The following is an 18,588-nucleotide window of genomic DNA, read 5'->3' on the forward strand; positions in this document are numbered from 1 at the left end:
CTCATAAACTCATCTAAGTAAATCTGATAGTAGTCACCATGAAACTTTCTCATATAGAACTCGACCAGTTTGTGCTTCTACCTAGGGTCAAGGAAACATGCAACAGCAAGACTAGTACTAGAATTGGACTGGACCAGTAAGTGAACTGCTGAGTGCTGACTTTATATGTCAAGGTGTTGGGCTGGGCCGGACATAGTATAAATTGGGCCTATTCCGTATTTGGTGAAAACGGGATAAAAAACGGTATCCCGGTCGAAATACGGGATCCCGCAAATACGGGCGGGATAACCCCTCTCCCGTTTCCCGTCCCGCTCCCGGATACACTCATCCCGTTTTCTGTCCCGTTTCCGGACTTTCCCGTCCCGTTTCCATATAGGTCAAAATACGGAATAAATAAGAAAAAACAGACGGACGGAAACGGGATTTTTCCGTCCATTTTCAACCATACCCGTCGGGCGCGCCTTCCTCCTGCTGACTGCCGTGGCGGAGAAGAGAAAGAGTAGTCGCGCGGGCGCGTGTGGAGGCGGGCGGGTGGGTTGGTGTGCGGCCGGGTCGGGTCGACGGCTGCCTCGTGCTCGCCGAGTCGAGCTTGACCTCGCGCTCGGTCGCGTGCTGCGGCATGGCTCGGCGAGCGAGCGGGGCGGGCGGGGTTCTTTCTCGGTCGGAGGGAGAGCAGGGCGCGTTTGGTGGCCCGAGGCTCTTTTTTCCGGCAATCGTCTGTGCCAGTCACGATGCGGCAGTGCCAACGGGGGCGGGGCCTTTTACGATGCCCCCTATTTTCCCGGAGAGTGGCGGATTTGCTGTTGCACAGGATGCAGATTTGGTACCGTGACAACGGATTTGGGGTTCAAAATTGGCACCAAATCTTGGCAGGGGAGATTCGCGTTCTAAACCTTTCAAAAAAGAGCCCAAAGTATCAACGAATGTTCGCTTGGCCCTGGAAAATTTTGAGTACAGCCTGTTAGGGGAGAGGGAGAAATCTATTTTTTTTATTTTTAAGACGTTCTGCATCAGGTGTAATTAGACTTTGTTTAGTTCGCGAAAAATAATTAATATATAATTATAGACTAATTAGATTTAAAAGATTTATCTCCTCGTTTACAGTTAAACTGTGTAATTAGTTTTTTAACTGCATTTAATATTTCATGCATGTGTTCGAAGATTCGATGTGAAGGATACTGTAGGAAACTTTTTGGAAACTAAACATGACCTTAGTACTTTCTTTTATGAAAATAGCAAGCGCTCTACCATTTAGTTATGAGAAAAAAAACTCAGTATAGGGGACGGGCATCGCCATGCCTATAACCATCGAGCAATTACAAAAACATTTACTCCCTCCGTCTAAAAATGTTAAACATTTTTTTTGTGGGTGAGAAATGTTAAACATGTTTTGATCAAGAAAAGTCTTTCATAGTAGATTTTGATCTATGATTTGTCCTGCACCATGATATCATAGCTAAAACTTAATATAATTTCAAAATCATTTTGGATACAAACATAGTATGATGCAAATTGAAAATTAAACAAATTGTTTGTTAAACTTAGAAAGATTTGAGTTCTCTTCAATCAAAATACGCCCGTTCTTACACGTATACCACTTAAACAAAACGGGGTTGGCGTTGGGCGGTTATCCAGCAGCACGCACCACGTTACTGTCGCTATCTTGCGTCATCAAACGATCCGGTCAAGTGATCATCAGGCTATTTGAAGGATCTTATCCAAATTCTCCTGCGGCCTTTCTCACGACCGCTGCCGGTCAAAACCCCGCTGCCCTCCACGGCTTTACCTAAAGCCCCCACCGGCCACCGGCCGGCGAATTTGCGGCGCCCGCACAGGTCTGCGTCGCGCTACTGACGGTTGGGCACGGAGCTAGCCAGCCAGTACAATAATTCGTCCTGCTTCCTGCACGCTCTCCCGATGGCCGGTGTCGTGCCGTGCCGTGTCGTGCTGCGTCCCTCTCAGACTCACTTCCAAACCAGGCCGGTGCACGAGAGGAGAGAATACTGACGGTGGGTTCCAGGTGCGGGACGGCACCGTGTAAATTTGTGGTTAGGGCAAGCTGGTCGTCCATGCAGAGATATGGAATGAAAAAGAAAAGAAAACAGAAAGTATATTTGAGATATTCGAATCTCCGTACGAATCTGATCTGCTTTCACTATAAGGGATAGAAATAAAAAATTGATATATTCGAGATATCTAAATCCGAATCCTTACGAATCCAATCTGCTTCCATCTAGACAACCCAATACAAAAAAGAAGCTCCCCAACCTTGGAGTCCCAGCTCCCAAGCAAAGTGTCTGTCTATCTTTACTTTGCCCTGTCCTTTTCTTTTCTTTTCAGAGAAAATCCTTTTTTTCTGAAGAAACAGTTCCAACATTGGGTTGAACCTAGGGCTGGATATCAAGCCAGCTCGGCTCGTTATGGCTCGGCTCGTTATAGCTCGGCTCGTTAACATATTGGCTCGGCTCGGCTCGTTATACTAACGAGCCAGCAGGCTAGCTCGGCTCGGCTCGTTAGCGAGCTCGAGCTAGCTCGTTTGGCTCGCGAGCCAATGTAGAGAGACAATATGAACACACATCATCACAGAGTATGGCTCGTTTGGCTCGTTATAGCTCGTTTGGCTCGTTCCAATTCTTGCTTCTTATGCTGCTCTTCTTACCCATTTTCCAGTATTGTTCCAATTCTTGCTTCTTATACAACTATTCTAACTCATTTTTTATATAAGCAACCTCTTGTTCATACCTTGAGGAGTCATAAAGCTGACTAAAATAGAACTGAATATATATCATTTTGAACTTAGGGTCAAGGATTGTAGCAATAACAATGACATTGTTCTTCTCTTCCAAATATTTATCAAATTTGTTTAACATTGCAGCACTCATTTTCTTCAAATATGAGTCATTAGAATTTTTTGTCTTTAACAATGCACCCATTTAAATTTGCTGGCTTCATAATTAACTGGCTCGTTATGGCTCACGAGCGGCTCGCGAGCCAGCTCGAGCTGGCTCGTTATAAAACGAGCTGGCTTGTTATAAAACGAGCTGGCTCATTATAAAACGAGTCGAGCTCGAGCCGAGCCATTAACGAGCGAGTCGAGCGAGCTAGCGAGTTACGAGTTTTTCGTCCAGCCCTAGTTGAACCAGAAGCAACTCTCTCTCTCTCCACCTGCTAATTTGGCAGAGAAGTGGTATTTTCGTTTTTCTCCTCTTCTTTTCCTCGCACCGTTCGTATTTTCAGAGCTGGTTGCTGACATACGACTTCTCTAGAAAATGGACCTGGTATGCCATGTCAACATTTATGCGTACAGTGACTTACAATTAAATAGTACTCATGTGGTAGTGCCACTGGTGTTGGGTAGGGACATCGACCAGTACATCTCTCCAAGTTTTCTAAGCATACTTGCATCACACGTTGACCTATTCACCTATCAAAAGAAAATATCCACACGTCAGCTGGCATTTTCTTGTGAGAAAGGGGTTGCAACTCCTGGGCCTTATCTCAACTAATCACCCAACACCAGCAACAATCATCTAATTAGTCTGATGTTAATAGCTCATCCTATGTTATGTCTCAACGAAAAGCTAGGGGACACCAAGCACCCACCCATCAGCTACAGCTAGTTTGATGTGTACTACAATTTGCGTGCACTTTTACAGCTTTACCCCACGGACCGAAGAATGTTATTTTCATGACTACTTGCATGCTGATCTTGTGCAATTACACTGATCTTGACCATTGTTTAACACTAAGTTGCTGCTAAAAGTCAGTAGGGCAGTTCTGAATCCCAGATAGCGATGGTGCGGGTCAAACCAACGGTTCACTGAACCGACCCATAAAATTGATCCTAATGGCCCCTTTTGAGAACCATGAACTCAGCTTGGGTCTATGGATTGAATACACTCAAACCTTAGGGTCGAATTCGACCCATCCCTTCCGAGCAATGACAGTATTATTAACAAGGATGCTAATAATAGTCAACTAGTAAGTTTAGTAGTAATTAAACACTTACCTAAGATTGGCAAATTACAATCTAAACAAACCCTAGGTAAGTATGAGTTGAGCCCTTATCGTTAGGGCTGAACAAAAAGCTCGTTAGCTCGTTTGGCTTGCAGGTGGCTTGGCTCGATGCAATTTACTAACGAGCCGAGCATGATTTTTTGCTCGTTAGTATAATGAGCCAGCTTGAACTGGCTCGCGAGCTTAACGAGCTGCTCATTAGGAAGGATCGGGAGTCACAAGTGACAAAATGAAAAGTTACTTTCCTGTGTATTTTGGCAATATTTTGTGCTTGACATGATCTGCATTTATGCTTGTGATAGACTAATACTCAATATTATGTAATATCTTTACTATTATGGCTTGCAAGGTAGTAACCCGAGCTGGGCAAATTTAACCGAGAACCGGAACCGAAAGAACTGGAACCGAGAAAATTCGGTTTCGCTTTGGTTCCATGTTGTGAGGAACCAAACTTTCTCGGTTATTTCGGTTCTCAAGTTTGATTAACCGAAGAATCGAAGTAACATTTAGCCCCTCTTTAAGACCAGTAGGGCACCGGCCCAACAACTCTAGGGCACCGACACACAACCCACCTCCACCCCCACCCCCACCCCCCGTCTCCCACTACAGCCGCCAGCCCGAGTCCCACCCTCTGCCGGCCGCCGCCCCTGGCCCTCGCCCCTCAGACCCGCGTGGCCGTCCAGCGCCCGTCAGCCGTCGCCGCCCTGCGCTCGCCCGCCGACCCGCTCGCCACTGCCCCGGAGCTCCCCCGCTCGCACCTCTCCTCTCCACTCGGCGCACCGCCGCTCCCTCCTGGCCTCCTCCACTCCTCGGCGGAGCCGACGCTCCATCCTCCGCTCCGGCGCTCCATCCTGGCGTCCTCCATCTCTTTTCCCGGCACTCGTGGATCCAGCTGGTAAGGGGCGGGGGCGGTCACCCCGCCGGCCAGGGGGTGCGCGGTGGCGACCACGTCGGCGGTCACCCCGCTGTCCAGGGGGTGCGCGGCGGCGACCACGCTGGCAGGCGCGCGGCCAGGGCGTGCGTGGCGGCGGCGGCCACGCCGGCAGGTGCGCAGCCAGGGCGTACGCGGCGGCGGTGGCGCCATGGCAGCCCCCTCTGCCTGGGATTTCATTTTTTTGGTTGGTTTTTGTTGATTTTGTGGACTAGGGTGGAATCGAGCCGAGCCTCGACTTTTTTCGAGCTTTCTTCGAAATCAATATATTCGTATTTATTATAGTCTCCCGCGTTGTTTGATATGCAACTTCAAATCGAGCATAACGAGCCGAGCCGAGCCTGCCAAAATTGACTTTTGTTCCAAATCAACTAATCTTTATTTTTTAAAAAAAAGAACAAACGTAATCGGAGCAATTTTGAAACGAGCCACCGAGCCAGCTTAACGAGCTTTTTTTCCAGCCCTATTGTGGACTGCGTTGAGATAGATCGGTTAGTTCGGTTATAACCGGAACCTAACCGAAAGAACCGAAACCAAATTTCCTCGGTTCCTATTTCTAAACGGAACTGATCACTGATCGGTACCTATTTTTGAAGAACCGAACTTGTGCAGGAATCGAAGAACCGAACCGATCGGTTCGGTTAGTACCGAATGCCCAAGCTTAGTAGGACTAGAAGTCTAGAACTAGCTGCAGTAGCATAGCAGGTAAGAGTTGTGGACTAATTTCTGGAACATGGAGCAATATAATGTTAGCACTCATCACGTCTCCTTTTTCTATTTGATATAACATGAGGAGTAACTTCTAACGTAATCTATTTGGTAGATACTAATATTTATATATATATCTGAGCAATAGTCACTGCACTAGCTTGCGAGCTGGATCGAGCCAAGCCGAGCTGGCTTTTCTACTTGTTAACGAGCTAAGTCGAGCTGGCTTGTTTAGATAATGAGATGAAGCGAGCCGAGTCAAGCCGGCTCATTTTCCAGCCCTACTTTATTATCGTATTGGTTTACAATGATATTCGTTACGCATCTCCTTCTACTAAAGAAAAATATATACTTACAGAATATACAATTAGATAATAGCTTTACTCAATTATTGAATTTTAAATTGTCATGTATTGCTACATGGACTCCAGTATACCACACTTAGAAAAAAACAAGATTTGAGAACCCGTCTTAATGTCTCATGAACTATCTCCTTGATTGTTCATGCCACTCATACACCAGACCCCTATGGTTTCCATGTGGCAAAATTGTTTATAAGAGAGCACTAGTTACTAGTCATTGTTACTTTTTGATGATGTGTTAGTCTACTTTCCCTTTGTTACTCATTACTCTATTTTCTTTCATTTTTAAAAATGATGGTACTAGATTCATCATGAAACCAACTACCATAACATGTATCTTTTTCTATTTGAAATAACATATTTTTAGATATCTTGTTGGTCAAAAATGAAAAGATTTGGCTTCAGAGAAACCTAAATGCAGCTATATTTTTGTATGGAAGGAGTATGCTACTAATAGATAGCTATCTTCATAACTCATCACTATTCCGCATTTTGCCAAAATGATTATCCCTAGACAAGGCATCTAGTGCCAAAATGTCTTCCCAGCAAGCTTTGAAAAATATTTCTTTTCAGAACTTCCTGTTCAAGAATCAGTTCCGCACATGTCAATAGAAAGAAGACAATGATATGCACTACATCGTCTAAAAAACATGCTCAAGTTGACTTGTCATTTCATGGCCAATGATGTGGATGAAGCCTCAGCTATTAGTGAGAGAGGTTGGCGAGCTTGGAGGCAGGCAACAATATCAAAAGGGTGCAATTCTGCTCCATCAAATATCAGATTAACTCCTGGTAGGGCCACATCTTTGGTGTTTGCATCATCATGATCCGATTTTGCTGCAGGTGTGGATGGTTGTTCTTCAGAGATGGATCTTGTTGCAGCCTCATATACGGGAGTGAGTGCGTATGACCTATCAAAATTCGAAAGGATGACAACGTGTCAATAACAAAAACAGGATTGCATGAATCTTAGTGAAAATTATACAACAAATCTTCCTGATGTTCTTTAATCCCATAAGATGGTACCTGAGGATGCTGCCATCAAAGCTCAGAACTTCAGTGAAACATCTAAGGCGTTTTGTGGGTTTAGCTATATCTTGTTTAGATGGGGAACCAGGATGAGTGGGCGATGGTGGATCATGGAATGGACTCCATTTACTGCTTACAATTTTCACTAGTTTGCGTGGCGAGTTATTTTTTGAGCCTCCTCGCTGATTGAATAGCCTTGCTGTTGGACCAGTTGCTTGATACTCGGTGCATAGTTCTCTTAATGTCTTTCTCACATTCTGCATTGTCTCATAATATTCTGTGATATCTCCTTTTTGAAGCATTTTTGACTCAACCACCCTTTCACATATTTTTTCACATAATTTTGGACTGAACAAAGGGATACCAAATTCTATGCTCAATGGTATCCATTCGTAACTTTCATACTCAGGAATTTCACTGAATTCATTAACCCTATGAAGCCTTACTAAATGAAGGTAACCAACTATGCTCAAATCAACCTTACTGGATAGATCATCCAATAATAAAATCAAATTTGATACTTGTTTCTTAGGCAAGTCATCGCCTACTATAGTGGATGAAATTGACCCATCAGCATTTTTCAATGGCAATGGGATATCCATGGTGATAATATTTCCTGTTTCATCTAGATCATCTATGCTTAGTGGTTGCACTATCACAGCAGAATATTTTGTCATTGAGTTCAAGTAATGCAATAGAAGATTTCCTTTCACTAAATTCCCTTCAAACTTTCCTCCTAGTCCACCCACCACAGATTGATCCCAAGACCATATCAATGCCTTCTCACAGCTAGCTAATGGTTCGGGCAACAACCTCAATCGTTGCCCCTTCATAAAAACTACTGATATTGGGCCACAACTCCCTGACGTATACAGTGCCAATTTCATCCATGGTGTCATTGATGAGTAAGAAGGTGGACCAAAATGTACCAAGCCATTCGGACAGGGTAGAAATGCTGAATATGGAAGAGGAATCATAGACACTATCATATCATAGTCCCTGGAAAGTAGTCTTTCTAGTGTTGATGGGGCTAGAGAAGCTAAACTCTCGCAACGAAGAATATTGACTCGATAACTTCTTTTACTCTTCAACAAAGAGCAGCAACCAGTTGAACCATCAAACTTTGTAGCATGATTGTTACCAAATTCATACTTAAGTATGTTTTCCTTGCCTTCAGATACAATAGTTGAGGGTGATGACATCTTCCAATCTGCAATTTCAGAATCTCCCTTTTGTTGATCTTGTTGTGATAATTCATCATGTTGACCTCCACTAGAAGGCTGTGAAATTATAATTGCACTTTCATTTTTCTCAACAGCATTGTCAACATCATTTTCTTGGTTTTCCTTGGTAGAATGGGTATCTAAATCAGCCTGGCCGGAGCACTTCTGATTATTTACTTCACTATTCTTATCACTTGTTTCATTTGATGAAGTTCCGCCAGATAGCAAACACTCAAGGAAGCATCGAAGACTAAAAGCATGATTTGCAAATTCCTGCAACACACCCTCAAAGTGTTTCCCCTCTAAACTAGCTAAATCATTGCATAACTCAGCAATGCAAGAATCACCAAGCTTTCCTGCCTCATATAGTGTTACGGCATGTGACTTTAAACCTGGAATAGATTTAAAATGAATTAGTCAAATTTTCACTTTATAGAAAAATCATCAGAGAAATAAAAGACAATTTTGTTGTCAATTAGAATATTAGGGTATAGCTAATTTAGGACCAATCCTATTGATTTTTTCTTAGAAAAGTAAATATCTAAGAAATAGAAAAGAATTTAACCTGGAGAGAGTGAACCCATCATCAGGTATGAAGTCACGTTAGCATCCACAATGAAGCCCACATAAGCTGTTTCAGAGTTTTTCTTATTTCCATCCGAATCAGTACTAAGCAACTCATGACCATACTTTTCTGAGGCGATACTCACACATGAACCTTCATCATCATCTATAAGGATATTACTCGTCATTGTAGAATTGGTTGAGTCTCTAAGAATAGAGTCAGTATCCAAAAGCTTTACTGCCCAACCCAGTCGACAGGCAAATGATGCAGCTGCTTGGAGCTGATAAAGGTCAGCTTGTAAAGTTGTAGCTAATTCAGCGACTGTTGAATTTTCACTTGATACAACAAATACAGCATATAGCAACCTGCGATATAAAGGCCGTAAACTAATTTTAGCAGCCATAGAAAAAAATCTAGCAATTAAATACAATTGAATAAATAATGCAGCTCATTATTGTTTCATAGAAGATGACTGAACAAAACTACTCACTCTTCAATTGGATCTTCGTATGACTGATCCTTGTTTGAAACAAAACCTTCAAGCCTAGAAACTGAAGAGATTGTACAAATTCAAAACTGAAGCATCACCGAAAGAATGCCCAATAAAATATAAATTAGAGAGCTAAGTATGCTAAAATATTATTTTTTGAGAAAATAAAAAACAATCAAGGTTCTCTCTGACATTGTCTTCATTGCAACCAAAGTTGACATGATACCAATGTAAATGAATATGGGCCTATGTGACAATGATTTTAAATATAATCCCAAATTCAAAACTGAAGCACGACTGAACATATTGCATGCTAGGATATATTAACTTATGGTTTTTATGCTAAAATATTCTTTTTTGGAGAAAATAAGAAAGATTCAAGCTTCTTTTTGACATTATCTTTATTGCCCCCAAAAAGTTGACATAAGGAAACTATGAATGAATATAGGCCTATGTGATAATACTTTTAAGAATGATCCCAAACTAATAAAATCATGTATAACTAAACAGTGACACAACTTGCTCAGGTTGCATACCTCTGAAACGATCATCAGGATAAACAGGGACATCAAAGTATACCATCCCTCTCCTGTAAAGACCCCTGATAACGTCTGGATCAAATAGGACGTATGAATTGACTTCTTCCTTACAAATTTTATCTATTGCTGATGTCTCGTCTTCTGAAAGCTTCTACAGTGAAGTAGCAAATCAATTCCCAAAATACAAAACACTAATGTATTAATTCCTCCCATTGAGAACAAACAACTTCAAGTAAACTAATGTATACTAACATGACAAAAAAATGATAGCAATATATTATTCAGTCAAACTGCATTGTGACAATAAGTCAATAAATAAGAAAGATCACCTAGATGGATCTAACCTTAAATTCTTCCAATGTAAAGTTGACAAATCGAACACCCCACCATGGTTCTATCTCTAGATCTGCAGGTTCTGTAGGCAACAACTCTTTCGCAATTGATTTGTTCAGCTTCCACATTATCTTCTGAAATATAGAAAAATAAAAGATTTATTTTGTAACCGAGGAAAATTTGGACATTTATTTTTATTATGTGGCCAATAGTAACCTTATAGTCCATTCCTACATTATAGGAGCAAAACTACACATGCATTACAACTGAAACAATGATGTTAATGACAAGCAAGTTATAATAGATGGATACCTTTGATCTGCACTTATTCATGATATCAATAAACTCATTTCTTCCTATACCAGTAATCCTCAAAGCATCTGCAGCACTGAAGTTTGGTATACTATCGTATGGTTGCTCTGCCAGTATTATAAATAATTTAAAGCTAAAAAACAATTGTTTGAACATAAAAAAGTTAGTTTGCTAAATGATAATATGTGCATTAGAAGAAAAGCACACAAAATAACTAAAAAATAGTTACGTATCATTGAAATATTTAACAAAATTAAAGGTGCATATCATCAAAATTTGAATCAAATTCCTCTGATTTTCGAGATTAGAAAATATCAATTAGAGTGGGGCTGACAAGAGACAAATCTTATTAGCAGGAAGCACAAGTTATGTTGATTTTTGAAGAAATAACATTCACATGTTTTATCATTGGCGCATAGCATTTCATGGTGAACACTTTTGAAACAACTCAATTAGGTCATTAGGGCATGATGGTAGGAGAGATAATAATGTGGAGTGTGACACCATAAAATGTTTCGATTAACAAGTCATTACCATTCTTCATAGCTTCAAAAAGGATATCACAATAATATTTGAAGGGTGATATCCTCATTACTCGGCATGTAAAATCAGCAAGATGGTATGGATATAACTGCAGAATTTGATTGCAAGGCAGTTAGAAAGTGCTCTACAAGAGTATCAAGAGTAACAATACTATAACTTCTTGATAAAAACATGAAAAAAATGCGAGACGCAAAAAAACTATGACATAAATTGGTGGAAACATATATCTGAAGATACTTTCAATGAAATAGTTGTGTTTCGCACTTGGAAGTGTGAAAAAAAAGTACAACAGTAAAAAATTCCTTTCGAAACTTGTTCATGAGCTCTGCTATTTGATAAAAGTCTTTACAACCACTCTAACAATTGTTGAGGAAATAAGTAAGAAAAAATCTAGGCAACATACTGCAAGATTTTTGCGGAGATAGCGCATCATATCCTTATAGTACTCTCCTTCTTTGCATACTTTTCGTACAAAACAGGAGTTCCATGGCAAGCGTTTACGTATGCAATAATCCACAATCCTGTTGTCAATGTGTGTATGAACCAAAATATTAGAATTATGATAGATATGAGATTGCGCAATCAAACAACTGCTCATTCTGCAAAAGGGCTACTAGGTTTATGTATTTTAACAAGGTCCCCTAGTATGATTTTAGTATCCATGAGACTATGGTTGAAAGACATTGATGTTTTTATGTGCCATCATGTCGATTGTCTTATAGTGTTTTTAGGATGAAGGGGGGGGGGGGGGGGTTAAGCATGCATATGGTAATTCTAATTTAGGTTCTATTCGCATGGCAACACAATTCTTGCCACCCGCAAGATTGGCTATTAAAACATGAGCCTAACAAAATTATAAATAAGACTAGCATTAACATAATTTTCAAATAAGATCCACATTTGATCACATAAGTGCACAAGTCTCCCATGATTAGTTTTGTACTAGTAGAATCACATAGGATTTATTAATTGATTCCTAAGTTTTGATCTCATGCAAGAATATACCTGCGATGCCATTCCTCCTTGGTGACGAGCACCGCCTGGATGCGCTTGGGAAGGGCCTCCCATGGTGACTCCTCCCTGATGGCCTTGACCATCATTTGCTCCTCCACCGTCGCCGCCATCTGTCGCTGCATCTTCTTCCCCTGTCCTCCGGCGTACCTATCCCGATCTTCTTTGCCCTCAGATCGAGCAATGGGAGCGGTTGTCTCAGATTCTGTCCAATTCTAATGAGAGAGGGGGGGAGCGAGAGAGGAGGGCACAGTATGTGATCGCATGATCTGACCCACAAGTTCCTGGGAAAACTATAACCATTGCATGCACAGACATGCATGGACTGGTCCAAGCACTTGCTTAAAAAAGCATAACAATATTTCAAAGCTACAATGTTATTGTCGGTACCCTGTAATAGGAATACCCACTCTTACTGCGGCAAGGCAGGACCCACGTAGTTATCCGTAACTGCACGCAAAGGACGGAGTAGCCAAGCCCCACGGGTCAGGCTCTTTCCTCACCAGGCCAATGGCCCCGGACCCGTTCCCCGACTGGGATGGGTCCGGATACGCCACGTGTCCCTAAGGAAGGAAAGCTCCGAGCTGGCAGCCGAGGCCTCGGACCCCCCATAGGGGTCCAGGACCTCCTACGCCCATTCGGACCTCCCTTACCGCGTGGGGGTCCAGAGCCGCCCCGTGTCCCGGAGGCACGGGCGTGGGCTCGTGCGCGAGCCTTCCGCTGGAAGACTCGCCCACCCACCGCATTTAATGCGGATGGTTGAGGCGTGCTCTGTCGTCGCAGCACGCGGGACAGCCTTTGCCAAGCCTCACTGTGCACCGCGTATTACCAAGGTACACAGTGTAGCCGCCAGTGCCGCACCCGCTCAGAGCCCGCCTGCCGCATTAATTGGATACGACGGCACGTCACTTTTCCATCATGCCGCCTACGCTGCAAGCTACGCGGCCCGTTCAGCTACGTGGCAGGCAACACCGCTGGCTATACCTGGCGCTGTTCTGACAAGACAGCGCCTGGACACGCTGAACGGGGAACTCCAGGAGCAGACAATGGAATCCAGGAGAGAGATCTCCTTCGCCTGCGACGCCATAATTATGAATAGTACGTTATCTTGTACTACATCGTTGGGCCCACCTGTCGGGGTCCCAACAGCCATGTACGCGTCCCCTTGAGATATAAAAGGGAGGCGCTCGCTGTACACGACAGGCTCTCGCGGACTCTCTCGAGGCAAGGCAATACAACACACAGTGGACGTAGGGTATTACTCTCCAGCGGCCCGAACCACTCTAATCCCGCTGTGATCATCGTGTTCTTGAGCGAGATAGAACTAGGACTAGCTAACCCCCCGAGTACACACCCTCTGGGCTTAGGCGGGTGCCTTCCGCCACCCGGCTGTGGTTTGCAGCACCACGACAGTTATATTTGCAAATCTAAGTATCTAAAATTAAATTTTAATTGCATCACCATATTTTCTTAATATAAGATCTTCAAAACAAGACCACATTTGATTATATTTAGACCAACGTTTTATCAAAATATTTTTGGAAAGATAGAACATTTTTTTATTTGAAGCTCAAACAATTGTTCCAAATTTAATAAAATATTCTAGAATAATTTTACCCAAACATATCAACTGTAGTTTGGTTTGAAGATATCATTGTAGGAATAGAAAATTGAATTCTGATTTTAGTTTAGGTACTTGAATCGGAAACTATATTTTTCTAAAAATATTGCATCAATTCCTTTTCTTTCTTCTATGCTTCTTGGTCCTATAGATAGGCTACCGTCTCCTTATTCGACGTGACATATTCTGGTCGCATGTTGTGATAAATAATAGCCTGAGTTCCTATGCGCATGTATGAGTCATGTCTTTCTTGAAGTCATATTTTCACCCTTTGCCAATGGTGCATGAGCAGCACCCAACAACTATGCCTGCTTGATGCTCCTCCTATTTTCAATCACTCCCACCAAACATTTGGCGCGCCGGTAGGGGCCTAGTTGGTCGCAGTTCATCTCTTCCTCGTCTCCATGGTTCGAGTGGACGATGTGGAGATGACGGAGGGTGTGGCGTCCTCCACGTCACATGCCTCTCGAGTTCCTGCTCCAGGGGCAACCGTGCCTGTGGGGCAGGCACCGTCGGCGGCAGCGCGCGCTGCTCGACGGCAAGGGTCAGGGCGGCCGTCACGGGCCCCCTCGCAGGCTGCGAGCGGCGGAGCGCTGGCGGCGGCTAGGGAGTTGTTTCGCAACCCTCCGGCTGCTGCAGCCTCGCCAGACGCCCTGAGGCAGTGGCGGGACGACGTTGACCATCTCCTCCATCTGGCTCAGGCCTCCCCCAGTTCTGCAAGGACTGGGCAACGACCTCCGCTCGGCAATGCGGTGGTACCTTACCACCAGCACCAGGGCGGTGAGTCGGCATCTGTGCGCTCCCCCACCGTGAGGGGCGCACGGACAGAAGACTTGCGGGCGGAGCTCAACCGCCGGTGCGCGGGAGAGGATGCCCGCATCTCCGTTGAGAGGGCGCGAGAGCGCCGTCTCAACATTGAGGGATGCAACCTCAACGCCGACTTGGACGTGGCAGCACCCAAGCCTCCAGTGAACGCCCGGATACATGCGTGTGCCCCGGTGGCTGGGGTGGGCTGCGCTGCGCTGGCAGAGCACCTCCGCGCGGTGGCATGGCCGTCCAAGTTCCGCCCGCACCTGCCGGAGAAGTACGACGGTACCACTAACCCGTCGGAATTCCTGCAGGTGTACGTTACCGCCATCACAGCAGCTGGTGGTAACGACGCCGTCATGGCGAGCTACTTTCATGTAGCCTTGTCTGGGCCAGCCCGGACTTGGCTCATGAACCTGACACCTGGGACGATCCAGTCCTGGGAGGAGCTCTGTGCGATGTTCACAGCGAACTTCGCCAGCGCATACCAGCAGCATGGTGTGGAGGCACACCTCCACGCCGTGAGGCAGAAACCCGGAGAGACGCTTTGGGCCTTCATCTCGCGCTTCACCAAGGTATGGGGTACCATTCCTCGTATCTCCGATGCATCTATTATCACTGCTTTCCGCCAGGGAGTACGTGATGATAAGATGCTCGAGAAGCTGGCGACGCATGAGGTGGAAAGCGTTACTACGTTTTTCTCCCTGGCAGACAAGTGTGCCAGGGCCACTGAGGGCCGTGCATGGCACTCAGCCCCCCAAGACGGAGACGCCAAGGCTGGTGGCTCCGGTGCTACTGCTCAGGGCGGTGGCAAGAAGAAGAAGAACAAGAACCGGAGTCACGGGGAGCCACATTCTGGTAGGCCAGTCGTTGCAGCAGCAGCACCAGCAGCGGCGCCGGCTGCTGCTGCAGCGGCTGGGGGCTAGAATGCACATGGCAAACGCCCTCGCCCGCAAGGTGGAAGCGAAGGTTCATGCCCAGTGCATCCCACCTCTCGCCACAGCGCCGCTGACTGCCGCGAGATCCAGAAGCTCGTGAAGCGGGTCAGTGGGCGGTGTGAGCAGTCCTCCAAGGACGGTTCACCCCCTCCTCGCCAGCGGCCTGGCAAGGAGAAAGTCTTCGACAGTGGAGCCGCTGCTGGGGAGAAGGAGCTGGGGTACCAGTCCCCTGCTCGGGAGCTGAAGGGTGTCTACCACGATGACGACTCCGATTCCGACAACGGCGACCGCCGCAAGAAGCTGTACGTAATGTACGGCGGAAGCTGGGAGCTTGTCTCCCGGTGGGACATGAAGACCCTTCGCCGAGAGGTCCTTTCGGTGAAGCCGGGGGTCCCGAAGGCGTCGCCGCACCATAGGTGGATGAACACCACCATCTCTTTCGGGCCATCCGACTGCCCGGAGAATATGGCTGGGGCTGGTGTACTACCTCTAGTCACCGCCCCTGTCATATCCAATGTGAGGCTCTATCACGTGCTGATCGACGGTGGGGCTGGCCTCAACGTCATCAGCTATGCAGCGTTCAAGCAGCTGCAGATCCCGGAGTCCAAGCTGACTCCCTCTCGCCCATTCTCCGGAGTGGGCCCACATCCGGTGTTCCCTCTGGGGAGCATCACACTGCCGGTCACGTTCGGGACCGAGGAGAACTTCCGCACAGAGAGCGTTCTGTTCGATGTTGCGGAGGTGAACCTCCCGTTCAATGCCATCATTGGCCGACCGGCACTCTACCGCTTCATGGCCATTGCTCATTATGGGTATTTGGTCTTGAAGATGCCTTCCCCTGCCGGTGTCCTCACCGTGCAGGGCGACCGCACCGCTGCTATCGCTGCAGTCGAGAGACTGCATGCTCTGGCGGCGGAGGCTGCGCGTTCCGAGGAGGACCCATCCCCCTCGCAACCCAGGGCGCCTGCAAAGGCACCCAGGGTTCAACCGTCCGATCCGGACGATGTCCCCGTGAAGACGGTCCAGATCGGGGCGGACTCCTCCAGGACCACCCGCATCGCGGGGAACCTGGAGGAGAAATAGGAAGACGCGCTCATCGCTTTCCTCTGGGCAAATGTCGGCGTGTTCGCCTGGGAACCGTCGCAGATGCCCGGGATCCCCAGGGAAGTGATCGAGCACAATCTAAGGATCTACCCCGACGCCACGCTGGTGCGCCAGAAGCCTCGGAAGCAGTCCGTGGAGCGGCAGAACTTCATCCGCGAAGAAGTGCACAAGCTACTGCACGCTGGCTTCATCGAGGAGGTCCACCACCCCGAGTGGTTGGCCAATCCGGTCGTCATCCCAAAGGCCAACGGGAAGCTTCGGATGTGCATCGACTACACCAGCCTCAACAAGGCATGTCCTAGAGACCCCTATCCTCTTCCACGTATCGATCAGATCGTGGACTCCACCTCCGGGTGTGACCTTTTGTCTTTCCTAGATGCATACTCTGGTTTCCACCAGTTTCAGATGTCTAGAGAGGATAGGAAGCATACTGATTTTGTAACAGTTGATGGGCTTTATTGCTACATTGTCATGCCGTATGGTCTAAGGAATGCCTTGCTCACGTTTGTACGGGCTATGAACAAAACCTTCTGTAATCTAATTAGAGATATTGTTGAGGTGTATGTTGATGACATTGTGGTCAAGACCAAGGTAGGGTCAACATTAGTGGAGGACCTATTCCTCGTCTTCGATCGGCTCCGCGCCATGCGCACGAAGCTGAACCCCGAGAAGTGCATCTTCGGCGTCTCAGCAGGGAAGCTACTGGGTTTCCTGGTCTCACATCGAGGCATCGAGGCAAACCCAGCCAAGATCAAGGCGATCGAAGCGATGAGGCCTCCCGGCCGCATCAAGGATCTCTCGCCGTTCTTAGCCGCTTCATATCGAGGCTGGCTGAGAGGGCCCTCCCCTTCTTCAAACTATTGAGGAAGTCCGGTCCATTCTCTTGGACCGAAGAGGCTGAGCAAGCCTTCCAGGAACTGAAGCGACATCTCACCTCACTGCCAGTATTGGTGGCTCCAGAGCCTGGTGAGACGTTGTTTCTGTATCTTGCTGCGTCTGCGGAGGCGGTCAGCATGGTGCTAGTCGCCGAGAGGACGGAGCAAACTCGCCAGGGGGACACCAGGGTCTCCCCGGCCAAGGATGGTGAGCCGGACCCAAGACACGGGGGCCCGTCAGCCTCACCTCAGCCTGAAGCTCCGAAACCCGGACAGGAGGGTCTGGAGGAGCCTCGTACCAGTGGGAACCCAGGACCGCTGGGGGCCCAAGGACCTGACGTGGAGGATAAGGGCGAACCGGACCCGGTCACCAGGGTCCGGACCATCCAAAAGCCAGTCTACTACGTCAGCGAAGTCCTCCATGAGGCGAAGGCTAGGTATCTTGAGACGCATAAGCTCATCTATGCGATACTTATTGCGTCCAGGAAACTGCGCCACTACTTTCAGGCACACCGAGTTGTTGTAGTGACCTCTTACCCGCTAAGAGGGATCATGCACAACTCCAACGCCACAGGCAATATCGCCGAGTGGGCAGCAGAGCTGGCTGAGTTCCAACTGGACTTCCACCCTCGCCATGCAGTCAAGAACCAGATCCTGGCTGACTTCATAGCGGAATTGACTCCTTCCCCAAGTAATTCTGGGGGTCCGGACTTCAACGCCGGACCCTCGAAGCCGGAAACCAGGACACCAGTCTTCACCAAGCCCCACTGGACACTCTTCTTCGACGGGTCCGCCCGCGAGAAGTGGGCCGGAGCTGGTGTGGTCCTCATCGACCCAAACGGAGATCAGCTGAAGTACATGGTGCACCTTGAGCTCAAGGCCACCAACAACATGGCGGAGTACGAAGCCCTAATCTTTGGCCTGACGCAAGCCCTGTCTCTGGGGGTCCGGCAGCTCCTGGTGAAGGGGGACTCTCAGCTAATCATCAAGCAGGTCCGAGGGGATTGCAGCTGCAACAATCCCCAGCTCGCGGCATACCTCATCCACGTGAGGAAGCTCGAGAAGGACTTCGACGCCTTGGAACTGCAACACCTTCCCCGTGAACTCAACTCAGCAGCGGATGATCTCTCCGCGAGAGCATCTACCTGGGCATCCGTGCCCGAGGGCGTCTTCAAAAGAC

The 18,588-nt window shown here is 46.8% G+C and overlaps 1 protein-coding gene and 1 long non-coding RNA gene across 2 annotated transcripts; one reads left to right on the forward strand and one right to left on the reverse strand.

The window, feature by feature from the left end:
- The first annotated feature begins 5,526 nt into the window (after positions 1-5,526).
- Positions 5,527-8,284, forward strand: LOC120670227. The gene is made up of 2 exons (XR_005673109.1): positions 5,527-6,772; positions 6,862-8,284. It is a non-coding gene; the product is annotated as an uncharacterized LOC120670227 (long non-coding RNA).
- Positions 6,686-12,188, reverse strand: LOC120670226 (protein FAM91A1-like). Its single transcript, XM_039950289.1, has 10 exons — positions 12,058-12,188; positions 11,456-11,573; positions 11,044-11,140; positions 10,510-10,616; positions 10,209-10,331; positions 9,862-10,015; positions 9,326-9,386; positions 8,836-9,200; positions 7,045-8,662; positions 6,686-6,929 (listed from the first exon to the last, which is right to left on the reverse strand). The coding sequence occupies exons 1-10, from the start codon at positions 12,186-12,188 to the stop codon at positions 6,686-6,688; spliced, it is 3,018 nt and encodes a 1,005-aa protein (XP_039806223.1).
- Positions 12,189-18,588: the final 6,400 nt, after the last annotated feature.

The sequence above is a fragment of the Panicum virgatum genome, chromosome 4N (genome assembly GCF_016808335.1).
Source record: "Panicum virgatum strain AP13 chromosome 4N, P.virgatum_v5, whole genome shotgun sequence".
Taxonomy (NCBI): Eukaryota; Viridiplantae; Streptophyta; class Magnoliopsida; order Poales; family Poaceae; genus Panicum; species Panicum virgatum.

Bases quoted from the DNA above. Each gene is read 5' to 3' on its own strand.
- LOC120670226 (XM_039950289.1), bottom strand. From the start codon at position 12,188: ATGCAGCGACAGATGGCGGCGACGGTGGAGGAGCAAATGATGGTCAAG. The intron at 9,201-9,325 runs GTGAGTAGTTTT...TTTATATCGCAG, and splicing joins TACGAAGATCCAATTGAAGA to GTTGCTATATGCTGTATTTG. The intron at 8,663-8,835 runs GTTAAATTCTTT...AATCTATTCCAG, and splicing joins GATGGGTTCACTCTCTCCAG to GTTTAAAGTCACATGCCGTA.